The sequence below is a fragment of the Wyeomyia smithii genome, chromosome 3 (assembly GCF_029784165.1).
Source record: "Wyeomyia smithii strain HCP4-BCI-WySm-NY-G18 chromosome 3, ASM2978416v1, whole genome shotgun sequence".
In the NCBI taxonomy this organism is placed as follows: Eukaryota; Metazoa; Arthropoda; class Insecta; order Diptera; family Culicidae; genus Wyeomyia; species Wyeomyia smithii.
The window spans coordinates 168,163,012-168,189,430 of NC_073696.1; the positions used below are offsets into that span (position 1 = coordinate 168,163,012).

The 26,419-nt window shown below is 34.1% G+C and overlaps 1 protein-coding gene across 1 annotated transcript in view; it reads left to right on the forward strand.

Annotated features, from left to right (window-relative positions):
* The window catches only part of LOC129732119 (uncharacterized), a 49,741-nt gene extending 23,995 nt beyond the window's left edge, over nt 1–25,746 (forward strand). The window contains exons 2-9 of the mRNA XM_055692637.1: nt 2,406–2,561; nt 3,391–3,612; nt 3,671–3,810; nt 3,869–4,083; nt 4,197–4,747; nt 4,817–5,550; nt 13,521–14,136; nt 24,683–25,746. Of these exons, the coding sequence (XP_055548612.1) occupies nt 2,406–2,561; nt 3,391–3,612; nt 3,671–3,810; nt 3,869–4,083; nt 4,197–4,747; nt 4,817–5,550; nt 13,521–14,136; nt 24,683–24,763 (2,715 nt within the window). The 3' untranslated portion in view covers nt 24,764–25,746. The remainder of the gene's footprint in view (nt 1–2,405; nt 2,562–3,390; nt 3,613–3,670; nt 3,811–3,868; nt 4,084–4,196; nt 4,748–4,816; nt 5,551–13,520; nt 14,137–24,682) is intronic.
* Nucleotides 25,747–26,419: the final 673 nt, after the last annotated feature.

Below are 26,419 nucleotides of genomic sequence, written 5' to 3' on the forward strand. Positions count from 1 at the left end.
TCGAAACTTTTTTTGCTTGACCAGCCTTTGTATGAAGTCGCCCCACTGTGTGCAGGTCTCTCGTCGTCTTTGATTGCAGCGCACTTTTTTAAATCGTAAATTTCAGTGGTACCTACACTTCTATTTGTACTGCAGCGGTACTAATCGTACTGCAGCGGTACTATTCGTATTGCAGTGGTACACTTCTGTTCGTGCATTTCTATTCCTGTGCAATCGAAGAAAAACTGCAATGCTGTTGCTGATGGTGATTGAAAGTTTATCTCATAAATGTGATTACCACAAATTACTCAACAAGAATAGTACATTTTTGCAACGGTTATAAGTTATTTATAATTAATTTTATCTTCGATATTCACTACACAACAGTGACCGGCTTTAAATCAAAAGAGCAAATTCCTAAAAATACAACCGGCGAATGCTTGTGAATGTTTGGTCCATTTACCAACATTCATTCAGAATCTATTTTTACATTTCAAAATTGTTAGATGATATATTATTATTTTAAACTTTTTCATAGTAAACGTATATTAGCTCTCTTCGTAACACAGCGAATGTAATTGTAGACAAATTATAAATTTGAATAAATCAGAGCTGAATAAGACAAAACCATTCATTATGATATAAGTAAGTATTATTGGATTTGGTTTTTGATGATATAGAGTTAATTCTGACTTCAACGTATTGCGAGGAATTCTTGGTGCTTCTTCAACAAGAACGATATGCTTGGGCCTTGTCAAATACATGTTGTTTGCACAAAACATACTACAGGCATAATATCGCCAAATATAAACGATATTCTTTCGAGTGTTGTTAAGTATATTTCTAAAAATAGATTTCCAGGGCAAGCTGAAAACAAAAATACGTAAGTCACTGAGCAAACAGATTGGTTTCTTCGACTCTGCATATTTTGTAACAAAAAATCCCTTAAACCATTTCATACAACCCTAGGGCTGTACCTAGTAGTATTATTCAGAGTATATTTTGTTTGGATAGACAAATGCATGTTTAGAACATGTCCGAGTTAAGTGAAACCAATAAACGTGTAATTTTTTTGCTCCTCGAAATTTTACCCTTTTTCCCAAAGAAATAATTACTGGCTACGATCCTGCATCATACAAGTGAAATAACAAAAAAAAATATTTGACAGAACATTGTGCTGACAGATAAATCACATATACTGAGTCGAGTTGTTAATAATAGTAAAAAAAATGAAAAGTGGTTACCGATGGTTTCTTCGACAATATTCTAGACAATAATTCCGTACATTCAAAAATTATACCAGATAAAAACAAATTGGGGATAGTTTCTACCTTTGTATTTTTTATGTTCAATCAACTATCAATGTTTTGCTAACATTGTGTTGTTTTTGGTAAGATAAAATTCAGATTTTTAGAAAATATTAACTTTTATTTCTCATTTCTTCATGATTAGAAAACCATCAATATTTGACTAACCTTTTGTTGTTTTCAAAAAAAAAACTTTTTTGAATAAGCTTTTTAAGACAATTAAATTGTGTTTTCTTTTGTTTATTTTTTCTTGGAAAATTTTTACTGAGTTTTGTTTTAAAGGTACAAAATTATTATCTGTAACTTCATCGAAATGATACACTGAACAATCAAACCATTCCGGCTCTAAAAATATTTGCAATCATCAATACCATAGACCCTTCTCAAAAATCAGCCGTGATACAAAAAATACTAATAGCACAAAATGATATCTTCAACCCATAGAAACATCTGTGCAAAGTTTTAGTCGGATTGAAAATGGTTGCCCATGTTTTTAGGGAATTGCTCATGGATAACTGAGAAATCATATTTTGTTTTCAAACTTAAGTTTTTGAAAAATCACCACCTTTTTCTTCAACTAAACGCTCTACGCTTTTTACATACAGAAGACAGAAGGCGCGTAAAACCTCACGAGAATCCCGAAATTCGCATGAAAAACCGTGTAAATTCTGAACTTTGCATAAAACACACTTGCCCTGTTTTTAAAGTTTTTATGTATCAAAGTAAAAGTGACATCTTCACAATGGCATCCTAAAGGTGGTGTTCTTAAAAAAAATTCGAGGTGAAAATATTGATCTTTTGCATTTTTTAAAAGTAAATTGAAACATTAGAAAAATAAATTTCCCAAAAACAATAAGTGATTTTACATAAATGCAAATGAAATAGTTATTTTGTTTTAGTTATTGAATTCACGTGGATTTTTGAAAAAAAAAAAATCTTTCTGACGAGTTTTTCCGGACGCCGAAAACATTATCCGGTTCGGTCCGAAAAAATCGGACATTGAATGTCAAACTCTTGCCTATCTTAATTATTGCGATTTTTAGTAATAAGTTATTATATAAAGTGTGATTTCTCAACAATAAATATTATTATTAAACGAATATCATGGCCTTTTTACAGATGAAAGCAACGAGGAGATACCGTTTAACAACAATGATGGCTGCACTCGCATTTCTTGGAAATGGAGTGCAGTCTCAATCAAATTATGCCTCACAAGCAAACAGCATTGAGTATCAAGGAGAGGGGTTACCAGAAGAAGCAACACTGGACGGAAAGGTTCGTAGAAGTATCTATTAAATATTTTCAAATATTATATAATTGATAAAGATTGGTGACTGTTCTTTTTTGTCAACCATCAGCTGCTTTTTTTTTTTCGAGAAAACTCAACAATTAATGCTAAATCTACATGACACAATATGTTTGCTTTCGATTTTGACTTCGGGTATATACAACCGCTTTAGAGAGAACGCTTAAACTTCTAATAGCTTTTCGATCAGAGGCAAAGACCACTTTTTGAAATTATCAACTACTTTATTTTCTTAAGATATTTTGTCATCGAAATCCTTCCTAATGCACTCTTGTCACCAATCTCATTGCTCTATGCTGAACAGGACAAACTTTCGATTCAACATCGAAACACATTAGTTTCTGTTTTGCCAGAACTGCAGTTTTACTACTGTTCTACGGCAATATTGAAGACACCATGCCAATCATAAACATCATTTTTAAACATATTGTATTTTATTTATTGAAATTTTTTGATATTACTTGAAACTATGTAGCACAAACAGTGATTGTACAATAAATGCAATGAATTTTTTTCTGTTGCTTATAACTAGACACACGACGATGACTTACAGCGTAGCGCGATATGTCAACAAAGTGTTCAATCATGCCTATCAGGTTTAGTCGATTTATGCTTACCTTCGCGATCGTGATCTAATGTAAAGTTCAATTCAAACAAACGTCTTCATTAAAACCCAATGATCAGACCAAAAATACCTTAGCAACAAATGTTGGTCACTTTATAAAGTAGACAGTCTTCCGCAGTGTTTTTCTGATATACTGTACAACTCTTACGTTATATGATGGTTTTCTCTGACAGGTTACAAAACTCGACGATCTCAGCCCGATAATATTTTTAAATAGAACAAAAGCTGCCTTAAATTGTGCTGCCGGCTCTATGCAAGTAGAGCTTAAATTCAATGAGAAGTTTTATGGTACTGCCTACGCAAATTTCGATAGAACCAGCGCTTGTCAAATAACTGGAAAAGGAGATACAAGTTATAGTATTGAACTGCCTCTGAAGGGATGTGGAACCAAACAGGTTTGTCTTATGAAATACCTATGCTCAAAATTCGACAATTTAAAATCTCGCCAAACAGGACCCACAGCGTGTTTTCACAAACAATATAATAGTGCGCTTTCATCCTGGATTGGAGATGGATGGAGATGAAACTATTACTATAGTTTGCCGCTACCCGCCTCCACTTGCACCAATTCCTGCTGGATTACCAGCCCCAATGTATAAATATAACGAATTTTTAAAAATATTCTTGATAATGAAATTTCTTTCATTGTAGATTGACTGATATTGTTCCAGCATCAATTTTAGAACCGCCACTAAAAGGAATTCAAATATTATTTATAATTTGTGCCATTATGTTCTTAACTTTATTGCTTATTGGTTTGGGGATATCCTATTATTGTTTACGGCGACAACCGATACCAATTGTGAGAAGAGTTGTACATGTTGGAAGCGGGTCGGAAATTACTGCTTTGGAAACCGGAAGTATAGGTAATTATAGATTGTTTTTAACAACCTAACGAGTATGCTAGATATTGGGTACCAACCATCCTAATAAATGCACTAAATGCACTACTAAACGTTTCCCAAATTTCATCGTCTAGGAAGTATTTCAGGACTAAAGATCCCACAAGCACATGTCGCTTTACAACAAGCTCAAAGTATCTCTGGAAGTGAAGGCCCCCTCATTCCATCTGATTACCCTAGTGAGTCACATTCAGAAAACGAGGAGGTTGATACAGGATCTTTGCCAGTTAGTTCTCATGGCAGTTATGAAAACAGTGCCTTCGTTCAAGATGCTTCAAGTATCTATAGTGAGAACTACGGGCACACTCAAGAAATACGGGCCGTAGCGGCTTGTGAATCTTCTCCTAAGTTCGACATTCATGTAAGAGTTAAACGTACTCCGCCGCCGTTACCGTCGCCTTTAACATCTGACAGCGATAGTAATACATCCATCAACAGAATTGAACGCAACAACTTATCTACAATACTGGAATCTCATGAGGATGCTCGAAGTGACAGTATACTAACACTAGAATCATTACAAGAAGCAGGACACACGCAATTTACCTACACCCCAGAATTACACTCGGTTCCTAAACATATCAAGTTGGCAACAGCGCTATCTCAAAATCCAATAACGCAGCAACAAGTAAATCATTTGACATTTAATTTTTTAACAAATCCAATTGGCACTTTAACCTTTAACACACATTCACAGGTGCAACGTAAAATTTGGCCTGAAAACTATACGGTGGTACCACAAACGTCTTCCCGTCGAAGCATTGTTTCACTTGGCACAGAAATGACAGACACGCATTCCATGACTGAGATAGTTGATTCTTCACACTTATATCCGAATAACTTCCATGATGTTATTGATCTAAAGCACAATGAGCACTTCTTTGAACCCAAGATTAATGCAATGAAAAAAAATGAAATTTCATCTCATGTTGTAGATGACGTATATATGCAGACAGTTACCGAAAAAACTACAATCGAAGATATTGAACGTCACAAACGAATGGTAACTGAATATAAATCAAAACCTGTATTAGATCCAAACTGGGATGTAACTATTAGAAATTACAAAGATAATTCACCAGAATGGGAAGACTTTTCAGATATTTCTAGCGCGTCCGGCATGACAATTCCACAAACTGTGCCAGTTCAAATGGCTATACCGATTTCAACGTACATCTCCGAAAATGACACCATACTTCAGAGTCCCGAGTTGGTAGGTAATATGAAACCCATTGATCTTCCACCAGAAGATAAAACCATTTCCAACTGGGATGTATTGATACGTGTCTTGCAAGATGTTGAAATCCCAGAAGTATCGGTGGCTACTTCCTCGCTACAAAATAATCGAGTTCCTGTTCCGCTAGCTAGACAATTGAGCTATGACGATAAAGCTAAATGGAAAGAAATAATCACAACTGAATCAACTTTGAGGTAATTTCAGATGCAATCTATAATCTTTTAATATTCCCAATATCATATTTTTTGTACATTTATATTGAGGGGTTCGGTGCCTAGGGGATGTCATCCACAAATTACGTAAGGCCTATTTTTGAAATGGTTTCATTATGTCGATTTCGTATTTTAGTTGTAGTATGGTGTAAATATATGAACTTGTATTAAATTTGTATTAGCCCTCTCTAGTGCCCTAGTTAATTTTCGACGGGCTTCGGTAAAATCACTATGGATCATTATAAACACTTTTCAAATGTTTATTGAATCTTTTTTGAGTAATATAAGGGGTTCGAGTGAAGCCCGCCAAAAGGCGGCATTGGGCACTAGAGGGTTAATGTTACAATAAATGCTCATAAGCGGTGTAATGGTTTTTGAACAGATTTTGTCCAAAACCAAAAGAGTATATAAATATATACGCACCTCATGAAAAACGCATAAAAACCGCGTTCATTCAAAAATCCGAGTAAAAAAAACGCGTTAACTCGAATATCCGCATGAAAAAACCACGTTATTTCTGTGATCCGCGTAAAAAACGCGGTATTTGAAAAACCGGAAATGTAGCCAGATAGATATTTTTTTTAAATTTAAATTCTCAATTTTCGGTAAATGCAGCAACTTTTATTTTAAATTTGATAGTTTCATCATGTTCCTCGGAAAATTTTACGTAATAAACACTAATCTTGAGTTTTATCATTTTTACGAATATAGTTGAAAATTTCCTAATTTTGCTTACTATTTATGGATGTAAGACGTCCAAGAAATGCTGCTAAGCGGAGAAATCCATAAAAAATATTGTTTTTGACCGGAAATGTTACCAAAAAGATTTTTTTCATTCAAATAATAAATTTGTATTTTTTGGTAAATGCAGCCCTTTTTGTTTTAAATTTAATAATTATAAGTATTATACATAATTATAATAATATACAGTGATGGCGAAAATAATAAAAACACTTGCTGTGTTTCTAAATTTTTCATATTTGAACACAGATTTTGACCAGTATATGCTTTTATATTACGTCGTTACGATCTGTAGACACTCTATTTAAAAGGGGGAAAGAGATAGAATAGGAATTTCTCTGTGTCACTAAATATTTTTTTATAAATACACTAATAAACGTATACACAAAACATATCAACCAAACTTTATGTCCTACATTTAGAAAAGTGACATTAGAAAAGTGACCTTTTGCGTTAGAAAATTTACTTTCAATATTCTGTGGCATGTCTTTTTTTACGCAAAAACCTTATTTAATATTCGTGATATGTTTATCACCAGTTTTTCACGAGTAGAAGCTGGAACAGCATACCACGCTACCTATACCACGTTCCATAGGTTTGTTTTATTTATTTGATAATGCTTCGTTACCTCGACCATAGATATTCCTTCATAGATAATCTGTAGGGTTTAAATCTGGAGACTACGCTAGCCATTCCAATTATTTTATATTTTCGGTAGAAAATCGTCTTCAAGTTTTCAATGCTGTATGTTTAAGATCGTAATCCTGCAAAAAAGATCCAATGAATTTTCATATTTTCTTCGGCATACGAAATTAAAATTGACCGACAAAGTACCTCTACTTTAAAGTACGATAAATTTTCGCAAGAACCGAACTTACCGAAAAGTAATTTTACTGGGGTACAACCAATCAAACATTTTCCTTATCGTAAAACCATTGATCAAAAATGTTATTTAGTAACAAAATCTGATATTTTAAAAGCTAGGGTTTCAGAGGGTTTTTACTAAATCTCTCGAGCGGAAATCCCGTTCTCCTAAAGTTATTTGTTGTATATTAGAAAAGGTTCCTATTGACGGATTTCGCGCCAAATCGTCTCAAGGATTGGCAGCACCCTCTCCGAATTGGTTGAAACTTTTTGGGTGTAAAGACATCACCTAATAAAGCATCTCTGCATACTTACTTTTTCCAAAATTAGTCTAGACGGTCTTCTGAAAAGGGCGAAACTTTTTTTGCCGATTTTTTGTAAATCAATATAATTCAAAAACGGTAAATTCTACAAAAAAGTGTTCTATAAGTAACATTTAGGAAATTGTCTGAATTTTCATAAAAAAATATGGAAAACAATATATATAAAGTCCTACACTGAAAAAAATGCAATTTAAACACAAAACATCGATTTAAAAAAATGGTCATCTCCGAATTGGCTAAAAATTTTTTTGGTGAAAGACAACATTGTTGACTATATTTCGTTCATACATCGCAACTTGAGCATATTTAAGGAAAAAAAGTAATTCTCTAAAATAAAAAATGAAAACGCAAACTAAAACTAAGGTATATTATTCTTTCAGTGTAAAACAACCTGATAGAATGAAATACTTGTTATGTTTTGATTATTTTAGTTTTAAACAATTTAAAACAAGTAAAACTCAATGCCTAATTTCAATATATTATGTGTATGCATGTACCTAAAATTCATTGTATTACAGATGTGAATGCTTCTCACATCTTATGAACCTGCCGGATAAATTTACCTATGAAAATGGTGTTAATGTGGAAGAAAAAATCGATTTTTTACTTTATAATTCAAATGTTTTATTTTCAAACATAATTACTTAGCATCTATTTCTTACCACTACTAAATACAGTAAATATTTTTGGATCATCTTCTGAACTAGAATATCTTTTAACTGCTATTTGATTATTACTTAAAAGTACAAAACTATGAAATTTCTGTGTTCCAGGTATAGGTTTTACTTGACTGAATAGTTCTTCTCGTTCCTCTGACATTTTTGTTGACAATTTAGTTTGTTGTTTGACAATTTAGTTATCTGTTTACTGAACTACCCAGTCGTAAAGTTCTCTTGGAGTTTTAATCCGTAATCTCAGGCAAAACTTGCTCTCTTTGCCATTCGTTTGAGAGTACCTCCGATTGCGTCACAGGGACCTTTCCCATGTGAAAAAGTGCCACTCTACTTCTAATTTATGTCTTAATTTGAAATCACACAGGCTCGCAATTTTTTTTTTTTTTTTTGTTTTTATAATGAGCAGCTGCTCCATCTGACATAAAAATAATTTTTGAGAAATTTTTGTAGCAGTCAAAATACCAGCAGTAGCACTCCTCTCGGGAGAAAATTACCTACCGCGTTTGGGTTACCTATGTTCAACAGCGGCCACGTGCTTCACGCAGGATTTTGCTTCCAGAGTCAAAAACAACACTCAAACACTGGTTCTACTATTACCTAATTTATTGACATTACACATTTACACAACAAAACATGTATTTCATTCTATCAAGGTGTTTCACACTAAAAAAAATAATATACCTTGGTTTTAGTTTGCATTTTCATTTTTTATTTAGAGAAAAACTTTTTTTCCTTAAATATGCTCAAGTTGCAATGTATAAACGAAATGTAGCCAACAATGTTGTCTTTCACCAAAAAATTTTTTAGCCAATTCGGAGATGACCACTTTTTTTAAATCGATGTTTTGTGTTTAAATTGCATTTTGTTTTTCAGTGTAGAAGTTGTAATATAATTTTTTCCATATTTTTTTATGAAAATTCAGACAATTTCCTAAATGTTACTTATAGAACACTATTTTGTAGAATTTACCGTTTTTGAATTATATTGATTTACAAAAAATCGGCAAAAAAAGTTTCGCATTTTTCAGAAGACAGTCTAGACTAATTTTGGAAAAAGTAAGTATGCAGAGATGCTTAATTAGGTGATGTCTTTACACCCAAAAAGTTTCAACCAATTCGGAAAGAGTGCTGCCAACCGCGGGTTCATTTTGCGCGAAATCCGTCTATTGTTGTGCACCTCTTGGATATTCTTAACGTAAATCGTCTTCAAACCACATGATGAGATGTGGAAGTATAGTGAATGGAACTCCGAAAGTGTTTTGAAACAAATATAATGATCTGAGGCAAATCAAACAACGACAGCGTCATCTTCTATTGAAAAGGTTTATTAATTCTACTCCCTGAAGAGGAAAAGAATTGAATATTGTGTTTCGTAATTAGTTGAATCACTGATAAATATTGTTGTGTTGGGCCCATTTTTTTAAAGTTCACGGTTTCGTAAACATTTCCGAAAGCGCGTGAATGGAATAACCAAAAATTCAACTGAGAGTGCTACTTGTATGAAGTGCTGATGATGATCTTAAAAAGTTTATCATTCGTAATCTACATCCTCATTGTTGGATATGAAGACGAATTGAATTTAAATCGAAAATGCCGTACAATTCACTTATAAATGAGATAAATCAGTGGGTATTATTATTTATTGAATTTCGATTACAATTTTCAGGATGCAACCTGTTGTGAAAAGGAATCGCATGAGGTTTCGCGGTCCGCGTTCGCATTTCTCATAATGATCGATTCAATAGTTCCTAAAACGTTGGGAATTATATCAGAGAGTAAAATTAATAGCATGTTACATAAAATACACAACAACTCGTGCGATTTGGCTTGGACGATCGGTTGTGCAGTTTTTAAGTTTGTAAGGAGATTTTTAAGATTTTGTTGGTCTATAAAGAAACCAATTAACTCGTTAGAAATTGAAACGTTTTGCTTTATTGAAATCTTTAAACTTTTCTACGGATTCAATTGGAAATATTTGAATGTTTTCATGACTTTGCAATGTTTGTAACTGCTGGTGATGATCCAAAAAAGTTTGTCATTCGTGATCTACATACATTCTTGCTATTGAATACGAAGACGAATTGAATTTGATAAAAATTACTGTAAAAAGTATCCAAAAGTATAAAAACCCAAATGAATCCACCTAGACCCAGCCTTACTCATTAAAAACTTATTATATGTTAACACGATTTAAGAGAAAAAATACTCCTTGAAAATTTCTGCCGGTTTCATTTTTCACTCTAAATAAGGAATTTCTGATAGCCAACAGCACAACTATGCCGTACAATCAAAACCTAACATCCACAGACATATGAGCAATTGAGCATACATTGAAACATACATATGCAAATACCATGAAACAAATATGTTTCAAATACATCACGCGAAAAATCCAGATGACTACTTCTGGTTACCGGAATACATCCTAAAATGGCCAAATTTTGCCCAATCCGGGTATTTCGATGGCGAAGATGACAACTTTCAGTTTCTGGAAAACAACTTAAGATGATCAAATATCATCCATTATGTGTATTGCGGAAACGTTACACCCAGAGGCCAGAAATCAACTTAGGACGCCATTTTAAATTTCTAGATACATAGTAGCTTTCGATTTCTGGAAAACATCCTTAAAGGGACAAACATTACCCAAAGTTTTTCAGGAACATTATTCCGGGCTCGCAAGCCGGGAGTAAACTCCATATTTCACTTTGAAACCCGATTTTGCAGCTTCCGGTTTCTGGAAAACATTCTTAAATTGTCAAATACAATACAATAAAGGTATATCCACTCTATGGGTACTAGAATATTGATGTTATATATAAAGTAATAATTTAGGTATAGTATGTGATATTTGACCTAATGTTTGTGCTAATGAAAAAGTGAAATGATAAAAATGACTTTTAATTTCAACTTCAAACCCGAGCAAGGCCGTACACATTGAAATAGTACAATATCAAATTTAAATGATGTTGAGGCCACATATTTTGATCGTAGCTATAGTTTTAAACAGTCTCCGGGTTAGGTTTCTTTCTATAACTTTCAAACCACATGCTTAAACATTATGAAATTCATTGTTTAAGGGTTTAAAAGCTCAATAATTTGAATTCAACTATGTTCATAGCTCCTGAGATATAAGAGCGATTTTCAAATTTTGACGCAGCGCCAAAACTAAAAGTCTGATTACAATGAAAATCAATAGCAACCTAAGCGGCAAATAGATCCTTCATTTCACCAAGATAGGAAGAATCGGTTAGGCCATCTCTGAGAAAAGTGAGTGCGACAAAAAAGTGCACATACACACGAACACACCCACACACACATATACACCTATACATGCATACATGCAGAAAATGGTCGATTCATCGAACTGAGTCGAGTAGTATATGACATTCGGCCATTTGGATCACTTTTCTACCATTTAATTAGCCAGTGATCGTTAGGAGAAAGTCAATATGTTTACTTTCATTATGTGATTTCACATTTTAATGAACAAAGCTACAATCCGATTACAATGAAATTCAATAGCAACCTATGGGGCAACTAGTCTTTCATTTGATACTAATTTTGTGAAAACCGGTTCATAACTTTTGAACCATATGTTCAATCATTACGAAAAGCGCAATCTTTTAAAACTAGTTTTATTAGAATCGGTTATGTGATTTTTGAGATATTGATGTGAGTTCGTGATTTTTACATTTTGATACATAACCTCTAAACTAAAAATCCGGTTACAATGAAATTCAATAGCCTATGGCGCAACTAGACCTTTCATTTGCAATTAGTTTTATGAAAATCGGTCCAGCCATCTCTGAGAAAAGTGAGTGAGAAAACAAAGTTGCACATACACACACTATTGGGTTGGCCAGCATAGTCTCCTAACTTAACCCGTTTAAAAAATCTTCATAAGATTGTTGAGTCCTACGTTGCAAAGCATCATCTAAAGAACGAAACAGACTTATGAAACGTCGTAAATGCAGCGTGAAATACTAGTCCAGCTTCTATTCGTGAAAACCTGGTGGTAAACATACCACGAAGATTGAATATGGTTCTACAAAACAAAGGACAAGCCACAAAATACTGAAAGTGAGTTTTGAAACGTAAAAGGTCACTTTGCTAACGATATGTAGAGAAATAAAGCTTATTTGGAATTTTTTGTATATATATATATATATATATATATATATATATATATATATATATATATATATATATATATATATATATATATATATATATATATATATATATATATATATATATATATATATATTTTTTTTTTTTTTTTTTTTTTCGCTACCTTAAAAACACTAACTCACGCAAAAAACTTTCGGAATCACCGACACAGAAAAATTCCAGTTATTTCTCCGTTCCTCTTTAAAAGAGAGTGTCTGCAAATTGTAATGACGTAACATAGCAACTCAAATCATTGCGCAAAAATGGAAAATTAACCAAAACTGCAAGTGTATTTATTATTTTCTCCATGATTGTTTCAGTGGGTATCATTGCTTATTAAATTTACTTTTTATTGATGCAATGAAGAGCAATGAAGGTATGATGATGCACGATGCTCGTCATGAACTAAAAGAGATATTTAGTTGCGAGGTCGGAGTTTAGAATAATATACGGTAATCGGTTTAATAGTTCTGAAACTTGCAAGAAACAATGTCCTGTTCACATTTGAATTTCCAATCAACCACGTTGAGAACGTATGACCAACTTTGAAGAGCATGAATAACTTGCATCATGATGTGTATCATGAACATTCGCTACATAGCATAGTGACGTTTGTACAGAACTGTGAATTTGATTTATACGAACGATCAAAGGTAACCTTGGAATTGAATGAAAAAACTCCTTTTGAAACGTACGAGAAATTGAATTTTCCATTATTTCCAATTTTTCCAGTACATTTTCCGAACTTTTTCGCGTTTAAACCCAACGCAGCCCACGACGAACAAAACAAAAGAAGAATCATGAAAATCAGTCTAGCCGTTCTCGAGGTATTCGATCGCACACGAACAGAAATTGGTTTTTATTAATTATATAATATAATATAATATAATATATATATATATATATATATATATATATATATATATATATATATATATATATATATATATATATATATATATATATATATATATATATATATATATATATATATATATATATATATATATATATATATATATATATATATATATATATATATATATATATATATATATATATATCAAGAAAGGGGGGAGAGGTAATCAGTGTGCGTTCACTCTAGTTTATCCAATGTGTTACGTTGAGTATTATGAGTATAAAAATAATAACATCTACACGTAATTTATAATTTCCAGAACAATGCTAACGGAAGCCGTTGTCCGCGAAGACTTTGAAAAAATTCGTGCTGATGCTCGCTATGAAAAATTGTTTGAACCTCAATCTTGGGAGATAATCTTACGTATACTGACACCACCATATGATGTTGAGCTTAGACGATCGAAGCGAAAAAAACGTGAAGCATGGGATACTCGTTCACGACGAAGTTCATTGCCAACTCTATATGAGTACGACAGCGACGGTGGATCATCCGTTAGAACTATAACACAAGATCCAATCATCGTACCTACACAAAACAGAGACAGTTACAGTAGTTCAAGACCTAGATCGCGAAAAACTTCACGTTCATCATACAGTTCCAACAACGTGGATTACCGCTCTATGACTGAAGTTATGGTCGATTTTGCTAAGCCAAGCTACCCAGATAGTTTCTCGGACGGTAGCTCGTATTCTGTACATCAATATTACGAAGACGACCAGTATGATCATCGATCCATACAACATTCTTCAAGCCATCCTAGTCTCGCTAGGTCAGCTAGTGAATTTAGTGAACGATGGATTGCTCCAGAAGAACGCGATTCATCTACACCAGATGCGAGCCCACAACTTAGCCGGCGCGATAGAGACATGGTGGTAAGTAGTAGTATAAAAGCTTTAGATTACTAAAACATTGATCTTTCGCTATCTATCAAGCGTGGGACTCTAAGGATGAGGAAATATTTTGCCACATTATATTACATTCAGATTTTGTTGCACAAAACCAGTATAACTGCAGAACCAAACACACCACAAAAGATCAGAATAATGGTCGCAGTGGTCCGAATCTCACAAAAAAAAACTGCAGAACGAGAGTTTTTAGAGCTACTTTGTTGCAGATAATTAAAAAATAATTTTAAATAATTTGATTTATACATTTGTTTCAAAAACACACACACACCTCTGTGGTGGTAAAATGATAAATTTCTTCGTTTTTCTTATATAAACCCAGCTTTGCTAAGTTCTAATATGATAAAGTGCACTATAATGACAACCTTCCAGCTGGTCTTGGAGTACGATGCTGGCCTAACAAGTCAGTCGTCGTAGGTTCGAGTCCCGGCTCGGGAGAGACTGTTGGTGTCAGTAGGAGCGTAGCACTAGCCCCGCAATTGTTCGGTATAGTGTACACTAAACAGTTGGCTGCGAATTTTGTGTATGTAAACAGAAGGTCGAGTTCCGAACTGTTAAAAATTTAAAAATTCATCTTCTTTCGCTTTTAAAGAGCTAGCAGTCTAGTTTAGAGAATTGACAGCATTATTCAAAGTCATTTTTGAATTTCAGTTGTAAATTTCATACCTACTTGAACAGCCTCGTTTATCGAGTTATAGCTCAACAAAGCGGACATTAACTGTAGCATGCATTGTTCTTGGTAGTCCATTTTCTCAGGAGTAAGTCTACTTAAACTTCAAACTTCTGTCTTTTCTGCACCAAACACGAGAGGCTTGGTGCTGCTTGAACTTGGAATACTACTTAAAGGACATTATCATATGTACAGCATGGTGATGACCAGGGATTATTGTCCTCAATATTTTGTTTTCTAAATTTGAAATATTACCTACAAACATCATCTTTTGATCACCAACATGAATATTATTGACAACAAATTGTTTCGAATACCTACGTTGCCTGGATGCAAGATTTTTTAACCTAACAGACAATCAAAGAAATTAGATTTATGTTTACCCCCACAATTTATTTAACATTTGAAACTACTAGCGGCGTCTTTCACGGAACAGTTGTTATTTGTATGAGAAGAGTCCCCACAAATCATACATTTTGCTGCCATATGGTAGTTAGGAGTTCCATTACCACAGGCTTGGAAATTGGCATTGTGTAAGGTTATGCATTCCTCCATTTCTCTGGAACTATTCCACTTTGTTCGTACGTTAGATAGAACACTACTGTTCTAAATACTTTTCAGTATTTCCTTTGGTATGATCAAAAAATATTCAATGACATCAACGCTTTGATCCAAGCAAAGCAAAGCCTTGGTGCTACACCACATTCCGTATCGGAACTCGATCTTCTGTTTATTATACACAGACTTCGCAGCCAACTGATAAGTGTACAGGACAATTGCGGGGCTAGCGCTACGATCCTACTGACACTAATAGTCTCTCCCGAGCCGAGACTCGAACCTACGACGACTGGCTTGTTAGGCTAGCATCGTACCTCGAGACCAGCTGGGAGATTGAACTCTTTGATCCAGTGGGTTCATATTCAATCTCCTTCCTCCCAGACAGCGATGGAAACGAAACGATTATGACCCGATTGTCGTTTTGTCCCAAACTGTACAGATTGCGATGTGTTCAAGTAATGAATAAACTTGAATCCTCTCAGTACGTAACAAAATGTTGATGCATTGCTCACTCGGAAATAATAAATACATAACTAGACTATATACAGCTCTTAGAAGAGAATGATCCGCGCAACTCGTTGTGTTTTTTTCTCCGTACGTGGCTCGTCGCACGAGGAAAAAACGATAGCAAAAGAGAATAATAAACTTGACTTGTCCCCTTCGCATCACAGTGACGCAGTAGCAATGATGTGGTACGGTGACGGCGGGAGGGAGAGTTATTTTAGGCTATCGGACTACTTGGGCAACGATTGTTTTCAGCAGGTTTGCTACACCAATTAATGAAAAACTGCTGGAGTAGTGTGAAACATGATATTATATAATATTTTTTTGTTTTATTCATTTGAAAAAAAAAGGCTGCTTAAGCAGGTAATACAGAAATTAATAGGTACCAAACTTTGCTATTATTCAATTAACCGAATTATCCTACGTTAAGCTTGCGGTTATGCCGAAAAATTTATCTACCTCTCGTTTTGGTTATGGTTTGGTGAATGGAACATTTTCCTCATATTAATTTCAGAGGTAGTGCTAAGAGGAGAGAGAGAGAAGGTGGCTACCTGATATAAATAAATTTAAAAAACGCAAGCTTGGCATAGTTTGCGTGATTGATAGTAGACACTCAAATGCTTGAACCTATCTCTTAAAACTAAATTCTTTTTAGTCGTATTGAACTAAGATTTTTCGTAAACATAACAATAATTCTTTTCAAGCAACAATAAGTTTCAGGGTACCTACGTGTAATATTTTATTTTTTCATCGTTTCCTTTCGGATTGACTTTTTACAAAGAATCACTTCGTTACTTATTGTTACGTAGGAGGGAGGGAGAGAGGGGGGTGGGTAGTAGAGACAGTTACGTAACTATCATGTTTGCTCGAAATTGAAAATTTCGGAGAGGAGTCAGACTGATTAGTGGTAAGTAATTTTAGGGGGGGGGCAGTCATGTCGAACGCTACCTATCGTTACATAGGAGGGGGGGGGGTCTGAAATCTAGATTTTCAGCGTTACGTAATTTGTAATATAACACGTCGATGTTGCACCATCATGTTTCATATCAGAGCAATTCCATCACAAAACCGGGCAATCAATTTAGTTGACCATTGCAAATACAGTGATCACCCGATTATATCACCCCCTTGATGATGTTTGGAGTGATAAAATAGGGAAAGTGATAAAATCGGGAATTTTTTTTTTATTATTATTTTGTTATAAAAGATGGTAAACCAAAAATTTAACACGTAAAATCAGCGATTTTGATTACTACAAGAAATCAAATCATATGAAAAAGCAGTTCTATCCGTCTGTCTGCTTCTCTGATCCTTATAGACGTGGGAACTACTCTACTTATCGGCGTGAAAATTTTTATGTAGGGGTTTTTGAGGCCGGAAAAGGTTATTAGAGTAGCTCGAGGCCCCTTCCGCTTCTTAAAGGGAGGGCTTCCATACAAATATAACACAAACTTCTACGTAACTTAAAAACTAATCAAGCAAATGGAACAAAATTTGACATGGTGAGGTTATTAGGAGTAAGAAATATGTCAATGGTCACTTGACACCCCTCCCTCCTCTGGAAGAGGGAGGGCTCTCATATAAGTAAAACATAAATTTCACTACTTGTTCGTAGGATAGGTACTAGTGTTTGCATAAAGCTGTGAAGTTGTTCTCTTAGTGTCATACATATCTCAAGCAGCTAAAAAATTAGTTTCAGCTATTTTCTAAGGTTACGGAAGAGGGATCAGAAATGACCCAAAATGTGTTTATGTGGTTTACTGATAGCCCTTTCACAAAATATCTCTTCAATACATTTCAAAACACATGAAAATTGAGTCTTTTTGTATTTTTCTTCATTCACCCAGAAGCAGAAACAAATCGATGACGTACGTAACGTATCTAACAGTCACAATCCCTGGCTTTTTGGACCGATAGGCCTGAGCAAAACTAGAGAGGGAAAAAAATCGATGAAGTAGTTGAAACAACACCAATGATTTTAAAAATAAAAATTAATCGAGGATACTGTCTACAGACATTAAAAGACGAAAGTTTGTATCTTAATTGACAGTGGAACTGGCACTTGTAAATAATTGCGAGATTCGGAGATGGTGGACATACAATGTTATATGATGATAAAATTGGGCAAAAAAGGTGATAAAATCGGGGGCAGATAAAATCGGGTACTGATATAATCGGGTGATTACTGTATTTTCATAGCCAAAAAAAAAATCGGTTTTCGATGGTTTTTGATGCCAAATGACTTAGAAACGCATGAAACGTCGAGAATTGGTGTCATCTGAAAAAAAAATTGCAAAAATCGACTCTCTGGGACTTAATCGTTTTTTCAATTGTGGAAGGCGGAGTTTAAAACATTTAGAATTTATTTAATGAAATTGATTGCTAGTCTCTCGAAATAGCCTGTATAATGATATATACTATAAGTAGCATCGAATACATCATAATTCATAATATTGTGAAAAATGAGTATAAAATAAAAAAGCACTTCGGTTCGTTTGATTGGTGTGACGTCTTCGACAAAGTTGTAGATAATAATTCTGTCTTTCCAAAAAAATACATTTAAAAAAATCATTTATTGAAAAATAAAATAAGACGAAAAATTAAAAAACAATTATGTATTCAAATGAGCTCATTTTTTAAAAATCTAATTTTTTAATAAAACCTACAAAAGATTGCCAAAACAATGAAACCAGTCCGACTATTTAGAAGTTAAGAAAAAAAAGTTATCGTTTTTTGAAAAAAAAAAAAAAATTTTTTTGAAAAAACAAATTGTTTGAATCGTTTTTTCAAAAGGAATATTTTTCTTTTGAAAGGACAAAATATTATCTACAACTTTGCCGAAGACACTATGTCAATCAAACAAATCGTTTCGACTGTAGACATATTTTTAATTTCCAATAGAGCACTGTATGAGGAATTAAGAATATTTTTACGGTCAAAAAGGTTTATTTGATTGTCATAGTGTACCTGGCAAAGTTGTAAATAATAACTTTGTAGTTCCAAAAAAGATGTACCCCGTGAAAAAAAAATAGCTTTTTTTCTGATTCCTCCATGACCGGTTTCGTTGTTCAGGTAATCTTTCGAAGTTTTTATAAAAATCTGTCCACGTGGTATGTGGACGGCCCCTAAATAAAACGAATAAATTGTCTGGTACAGCATTCGCATAAACAAGTACAAGTGTCCTAGAGAGTATATTTTTCAAACAAAATCAAAAAAACATATTCCATCAGTATCCACCGTTTCATGTAGTTTCAAGACACTTGGAATAGAAAACATTATTCAAATTCCATGCACCTCCCGTGTGTGATTTTGTAAATGACATGGAAGCATTCAACATTTTCCGCGAGACACAATCTTAATTTTGGTTGAGTTATATTTTTTTTGCACAGAGTAGTTTTTTGAAACATTTTGTAAATTTGTTTTGAAATATCTTGCCATTTTACATGGTATTTTTTTCCAATTCAACATTGCCACCCTAACGACAATGATGTAGCAAATATTATATTTTCAGGAATTTTTCTATTGGTATTGAGTGAAAAGTGATTTTTTTCTTTTTATACTCATTTTTACACAATATTATAAACCACTCTATGTCAAATAAATGAACCACCCTAATGAAACATAATGTTTTCGATGCTAGTTATAGTGTATATCATTATACAGGTTATTTCGAAAGACTAGCGATCAATTTCATTAAATAATTTCTTAATATTTTGAACTCCGCCTTCCGCATCTGAAACCGCCATTCTCTACTGCGAAAACTTGCCGAACTTTTTGCGGATATGTTAACCTTTTCTACCTTTTTGTCCATCCTGACATACGTTTTATACAAGCAAGATCTCTAAACCAACTGGGAACTTGAACCTGCCACCAAAACAATCTCATTATGGGAGTAGGAGACAACACACTTTTTTTTCACTTCTTTTTGACAAAAATCTCAATCATTGGCTGAATGATCATGAATGATCTTTGTTCATCATGTGTACATATTGCGACTAACCCCATATACTCAGCTGTGCACATTTAGATACAGATGTTGTTGTTAGCAGTCACGACAAGAGGCGAATAGTGCGAAGGAAGAGAAAGAGAGTACGCCAGCAGGGATACTATATACATGGTGCTCCTTTGCAATCCTCGTAACTCGTCTTACACATAGATCTGCTTGCAAATGTGAGAAGAGTAGATGTGTATCGCACACTGACAGAGATGTTAATGCATCACAAAGGAGATTTATATGTATTCAAAAATCGCTAGAAACGATTTTCTTCCATCGCTGCTCCCAGAGCATTCGATCTTTTTTTTTTTTCATTGTTAGGGTTCTGCATTCCTTAAAAGGAGTAGGGTCCCCATGCAAAATTTCGGTTTAGCCTCAAAGTGGTCAAAGTTTCTCTTATATTGATCACAATAAAAAAGTCGATATGAAATTATCGAAACCGAACTTTTTCGAAAGTTCGCGGAAAAAAAGAAAACAGCCCGGTTTAAAGAATTTTGCTAGATTGATTTTATTTAACAAATTCTACTGAAACCCCGGAGAGAAACAATTCTCTTTTTCAAATTTTCGCTATTTTGCATGCGGTCTTTTTTCGAGTTTTAGAATTGATCGTTGACTGAATTATGCAACGGTTATTTCAAGTAGCACGTGCGTTGCACGGTGAGCGGTACAATAACACCTCATTTAGTTAGCGAACCTATACATTAGAGAAATGACAAGACACTCACCGTTAAGGCAACTGTCAACATCAAAACGAGCGAGCTGTATAAATTTGCATTGCCGTTATCCGTTTTGATGTTGACAGTTGCCTTAACGGTGAGTGTCTTGTCATACCTCTAATGTATAGGTTCGCTACATTTAGTGGTTCTCTCCTATTCTCTCTTTCCAATAAGTGGTTCTCTCCTATTCTCTCTTTTCAATAAACCCTCGTACTCATTTCTCTACTGCAACCCGTATTGAAAGTGACCGATGTGAGCGCGCCAAACCGCTGTTTTTTAATGCCGTTTTGACAGTAATGGATTTATGTTACTCCCTGTCTGTCAATCTCAATTTTGAGAAAATTGAAGAGAGAAGCCCCTTCAATTTCCTCAAAATTCATTTTTTTTTATCAAAACTCCGCCGGGCGGAATTTCTGACTGCTCCACTGCTTTGCTCATTTGATAGATTTTCAAAATAGTCTTGAACGGTCTGTCGTATTTGGCATCATAAGAAAAAGATTTCTACAGGATATCACCGTAATATTGATACACTTCATTTATGCCATAATATTAGAACAGATGAATATTTTTTCTATGGTTTTTTTTATTATCTCGGTAGAGTAGTAAAGCTACAATTGAATCAGTTCAATTAAAATCTTTTCATTTTGCATTTGATTCTGACTTCTCAAAATTTTCACAAACAGCATGCATGATCGGCATTTTTTCTCAAATTTTCACCAAGCGTTTCTTAAAAGTGTCCACAGTCATGTGTTTTACTTCACCCAGGCCTCCTAGCAAGTACCTCCAAACGCTGAAGTCCAATGAAATAAATGTGGACATGATGTGGGCTATTCAGAAGTGCTAATACAACACGGTAAATTTTCGTTGCCTTATGCGCTGATTCAGCAAGCCATTTTGGTTCCGAAAATACCCACAATGGGTGCTATTTGGCTATTCTACAGTTTAATACACCTCAGAAACGAAGGGAACATTATTGATAAGAATAATTGCGTCACTTATTGTTGTTATTGTGAGCAAAAAAGGCGTAGAGATTGTCAGTCTATCATGTGTTTGTTCTTCTGAGACCTGAAGTTCATATATTTTCTATTTTAACAAAGGAGCTCGCAGCCTGAAAGAAAGACTCGGTAAAAAAGAACAGTAGTGTTATATTAGCGTCGAGAAGGTAGAAGTATAAAAAATCCGCATCTCACCACGGTGGCAACGGAGTCGGGCAAGGAACGGCTTAAGCAGTAGCGCCTATTTTAATCAGTCGAAGAAAACAGGCCTCAAACTCCTGAAACTCGATAAATATCGACAATTTCAATGATGTAAACGAAAACTACGATTGTCTAGCTGTCTTACGAATATAAGAAATACCGTTAATAACAAAGCAATCTGTGAACAAACACCAATTGAAACAAATCGACCTATATTGCAGCCATTCAGGAGCCACTTCGGGTGCTGAAATAAAACGCCTGCAAAACATATGGAAACTGCTTAGAACAGGTTCGGGGTGATTGTAATAGTGTCCTTCGATTGGTAACCTTAATTGATTATTGTTAAAGTTTGCTAACTTAGTTTTACAATCTGAAAACAAGTTTTAACAGAGAAAAAGATAGAGAACAGATTGATATACTTCTGTTTGAATTTCACCCAGCACATTTCGAGTATTTCGTCCCAATACACAGGCGGTTCCTAAAGCTGCTTAGAATATGTTCCCTACCCTACCTTTTCTTTCCGTTGCAGTCGTTAAAGATACAAAAGTGAAGTCGTTTTCTGACAACAACGATTGTAACACTTCCTTCCTACTTCCCTAGCCTGACTGTCAGGAAGTAGCCGGCGGCGCACAGTGTGTCCAAATCGAGAAACGGACGGCAAAACTATTTTTTCAAGTCCTATCTTATCCATATGTTCTAGAAAGTTGCTGCGTTTACTGCTGTCCTTCATATGCTTTAATGGAATCAGTTACAAATTTCGCCGTGTAGAGGGCGCCATACTTAACTTTTAAACGTGACTTGCTAGACGAATAGTTTCTTCTGCAAAGTTGTGTAAAATTTTATCGCAAAACTGTTTGCTGAATACCTCAAAACTCTAGAAATTGAGATTTCAGAGCTACAAGACGTTTTCTATAAAGGCTTTTTAAAAGCAGTTTTTCATCCATAAGTTCAACTCTAAGGCCTAAAACATGACTGTATAAAATTGAGAGTGACGTGGTAAATCAAGATTAACAATTTCTAGTGATATATTGGTTATTTTATACAGTATTCATGAATAAAAACTGGAAAAAAGTGTTTTAAAGGCTTTTTTATTTGAGTTGAAACTCGAAAAGGCGCAGACGAATTCAAGCTTCTATGAAGCCATTCGATAGAGTACCTTTCTGACTAACAGAAAAACACAAAACTACAGTGGGTTATTTGTAGTTTTGAATATATGGCCAACTGAAGTTTCCGATTTTTACATGCATTTGTGCGCTCTTTATAGCACAAAGGCCGGCGCGTACACTACGTTTCCGTTTCTATGCCCAACGAACAGACACCACAATGGGGCTAAATCTAGAAACGGACGGAAATAGGAAATTTTGAAGTCCAATGTTATCATTATCTTCAAGAAAGTTGTTTCTTTTACTGTTGTCCTTTATATGCTTCAATGCAAACCGCTACAATTTTCACCATATAGAGGGCGCCACACCTAACTTTTGAACGTGACTTGCTAGACGAATAGTTTCTTCTGCAAAGTTATGCAGAATTTTATTACAAACCTGTTTGCTGAATACCTTGAACCTCTAAATATTGAGGTTTGTTTTTTAATTTTTTTTTTTTTGTAAAAGGTGCTGTATCTCTAAAATCTCAATTCCTAGAGGTTCAAGTTACTCGATAAACAGTTTTGTAATAAAATTCTGCACAACTTTGTAGAAGAAACTATTCGTATAGCAAGTCACGTTCAAAAGTTAGGTGTGGCGCCCTCTATATGGTGAAAATTGAAGCGAGTTACATTGAAGCATATAAAGGACAACAGTAAACGAAACAACTTTCTAAAAGATACTGATAACATTGGACTTCAAAATTTCCTATTTCCGTCCGTTTCTAGATTTAGCCCCATTGTGGTGTCTGTTCGTTGGACATAGAAACGGAAACGTAGTGTACGCGCCGGCCTTTGTGTTATAAAGAGCGCACAAATGCATGTAAAAATCGGAAACTCCAGTTGGCCATATATTCAAAACTACAAATAACACTGTAGTTTTGTGTTTTTCTGTTAGTTAGAAAGGTACTCTGTCGGATGGCTTCATAGAAGCTTGGATTCGTTTGCGCCTTTTCGAGTTTTAGCTCAAATAAAAAAAGCCTTTAAAAACACTTTTTTCCAGTTTTTATTCATGAATACTGTATAAAATAACCAATATATCACTAGAAATTGTTCATCTTGATTTACCACGTCACTCTCAATTTTATACAGTCATTTTTTAGGCCTTAGAGTTGAACATATGGATGAAAAACTGCTTTTAAAAAGCCTTTATAGAAAACGTCTTGTAGCTCTAAAATGTCAATTTCTTGAGTTTTGATGTATTTAGCAAACAGTTTTGTAATAAAATTCTACACAACTTTGCAGAAGTAACTATTCGTCTAGCAAGTCACGTTTAAAAGTTAGGTATGGCGCCCTCTATACGGCAAAATTTGTAACTTATTACATTAAAGCATATGAAGGACAGCAGTAAACGAAGCAACTTTCTAGAATATATGGATAAGATAGGACTTGAAAAAATAGTTTTGCCGTCCGTTTCTCGATTTGGACACACTGTGCGGCGTTACCGATGCTATACAAATCAAAAGCTACGGAATTGTTATACATTGAAAATGATAAATTATTCCCAAATGACGGTGGTTCTATGTGCACCTTCATTAGCTCAGATCCATCACGGAGTAGTAACAACGAAATGTGCGATCGGTCAAGCTCAAGCTCTATTACTTACATTTTTTAAAAAGCAGATTTTCCGGCTATTGTTTATTTGAAGCTCACTGAAGATCAGTTCAATAATAACTTGTTATTTCAATTATTTGTCGTATAAAAAATGATACCTGATATATTATATTGTTTTAGGTTGATGCTGGACGTGAAAATCAGACCCAGTATATTGAAACACGAAAAACCCATTATAGAGCTTCCGACAGTGGGTGGTAACAACTCGTTTTGAAAAGGATGCAGAAATAACTACAATATAAAGTTATCTGAATGTGCCAATAGTGTCTAATCTCGTTATAATTTTAAAATCATGCTTAGGAAAATATGTTTATTTGCAAGTCCGACAACGCAAAACACTCAATCGAAAAGCATCCTAACGGTCATAAGTGCACGAACGTCTCTCTTTTTATTGCGGTTTCGTTTTCAAATACACTTTTTAAACGCTCTCTAACGATTATAGTTGAAACTCTCCGATAAAATGTATTATTTTTTCTAATCTTTTATTACTACATCAATAATTAAACTGAATGGTTTTGCAATAAGATCGATATCGATTACGAATTCTCTAATTAAACTAAGAACGCACATTTACACTTATGGATAAATTATGTATGTTTAGCATATTAAATTGGTGCCAGATAGGGATCAAATTTACCAATTATTTTAGCTTGAGATACAATCCACAAAAAGTTGTAATCCAAATAACAAGGCCCAGGATTTATTTTTTGAGTATTAAAATTATAAATTTTAATTGACATCTAAATCTAAAGTCCCGTAAAAATATAAGAATAATCATTTGAATGAACGCTGTGATTTTGCGAAAGTTGAACACATCTCCAATACATAATTCATACCACGTATGTTGGTGAGCTTTCATGACCTTAGGATGCTGCTAATTGTCTCAACTGTGATACCAAGATATAAATTATCTTCTATTACGGAAACTGATCTAAAGACTATGCATACAATTTACCATATCTTCTTAATTTGCCTCTTGGTTGAAGGAATTTATTTGAATACCACAGTTGAAGCTCATAAACAAATTGTACCATTCCAAGCGGGTGATGGGTAATATTTTAACTCAGTATTTTATACAAAATATAATCTAACATTTTGGAACTGAATGAACAAAATAAAAATGAACCAATAGCCACTAATGCTTAAATCGAAAAATAAATGTTTTTAACGCACTAACAAACAAATAGGTGTTTTATTTATATCCGAAAATTCATCTATCAACGATGCCTTTTATAAATGCAGTTACCTTCTACTAGATTTCTGTATGTATTCCTATTTACAACTATCCATTTTTATTACATCTTCCTCTCCTCCTCTATAATATCTATCCTGCCACCTTATGTGTTATCCTTATCCTTATCCTTATTAAAACGGATTGAGATAATCACAAAGATTAAAGCACTACACTTTTATACTATTTACAGATTCCTGAAATATTCTATACCTACTTTAATGAATTTGAAATAGTTGAAAGGCGTTCACTAAACTGCACGCATTAATTGGTGGAAATTTGCAATTAACTTATCAAAAGAATGTCTTACCTTAAAATGTTTCAGTTGCATTGCAATGAATATTCGCAAACGGGTGCTTATGGAAAGTGCACTTTTCAGAATGTAACTTTTTAAAATTAGAAATATGGGTGGTATCTATCATACCCGCATAAATAAAGAACAACGATGGAAGACGCCGTGAAACTAAGAAATTTTGAATCTTACTTATGTTAAAAATCAGCATGATAAAAATTCTTTCCCGCAACACACGCTATTACACAAACCAGTACGGTAAAGTCTTTTTACACGAAGGATGCGTCCCTAATTTGTATGGGATCGCGTGAAAAATGACTTTTTTGAGTTGCAA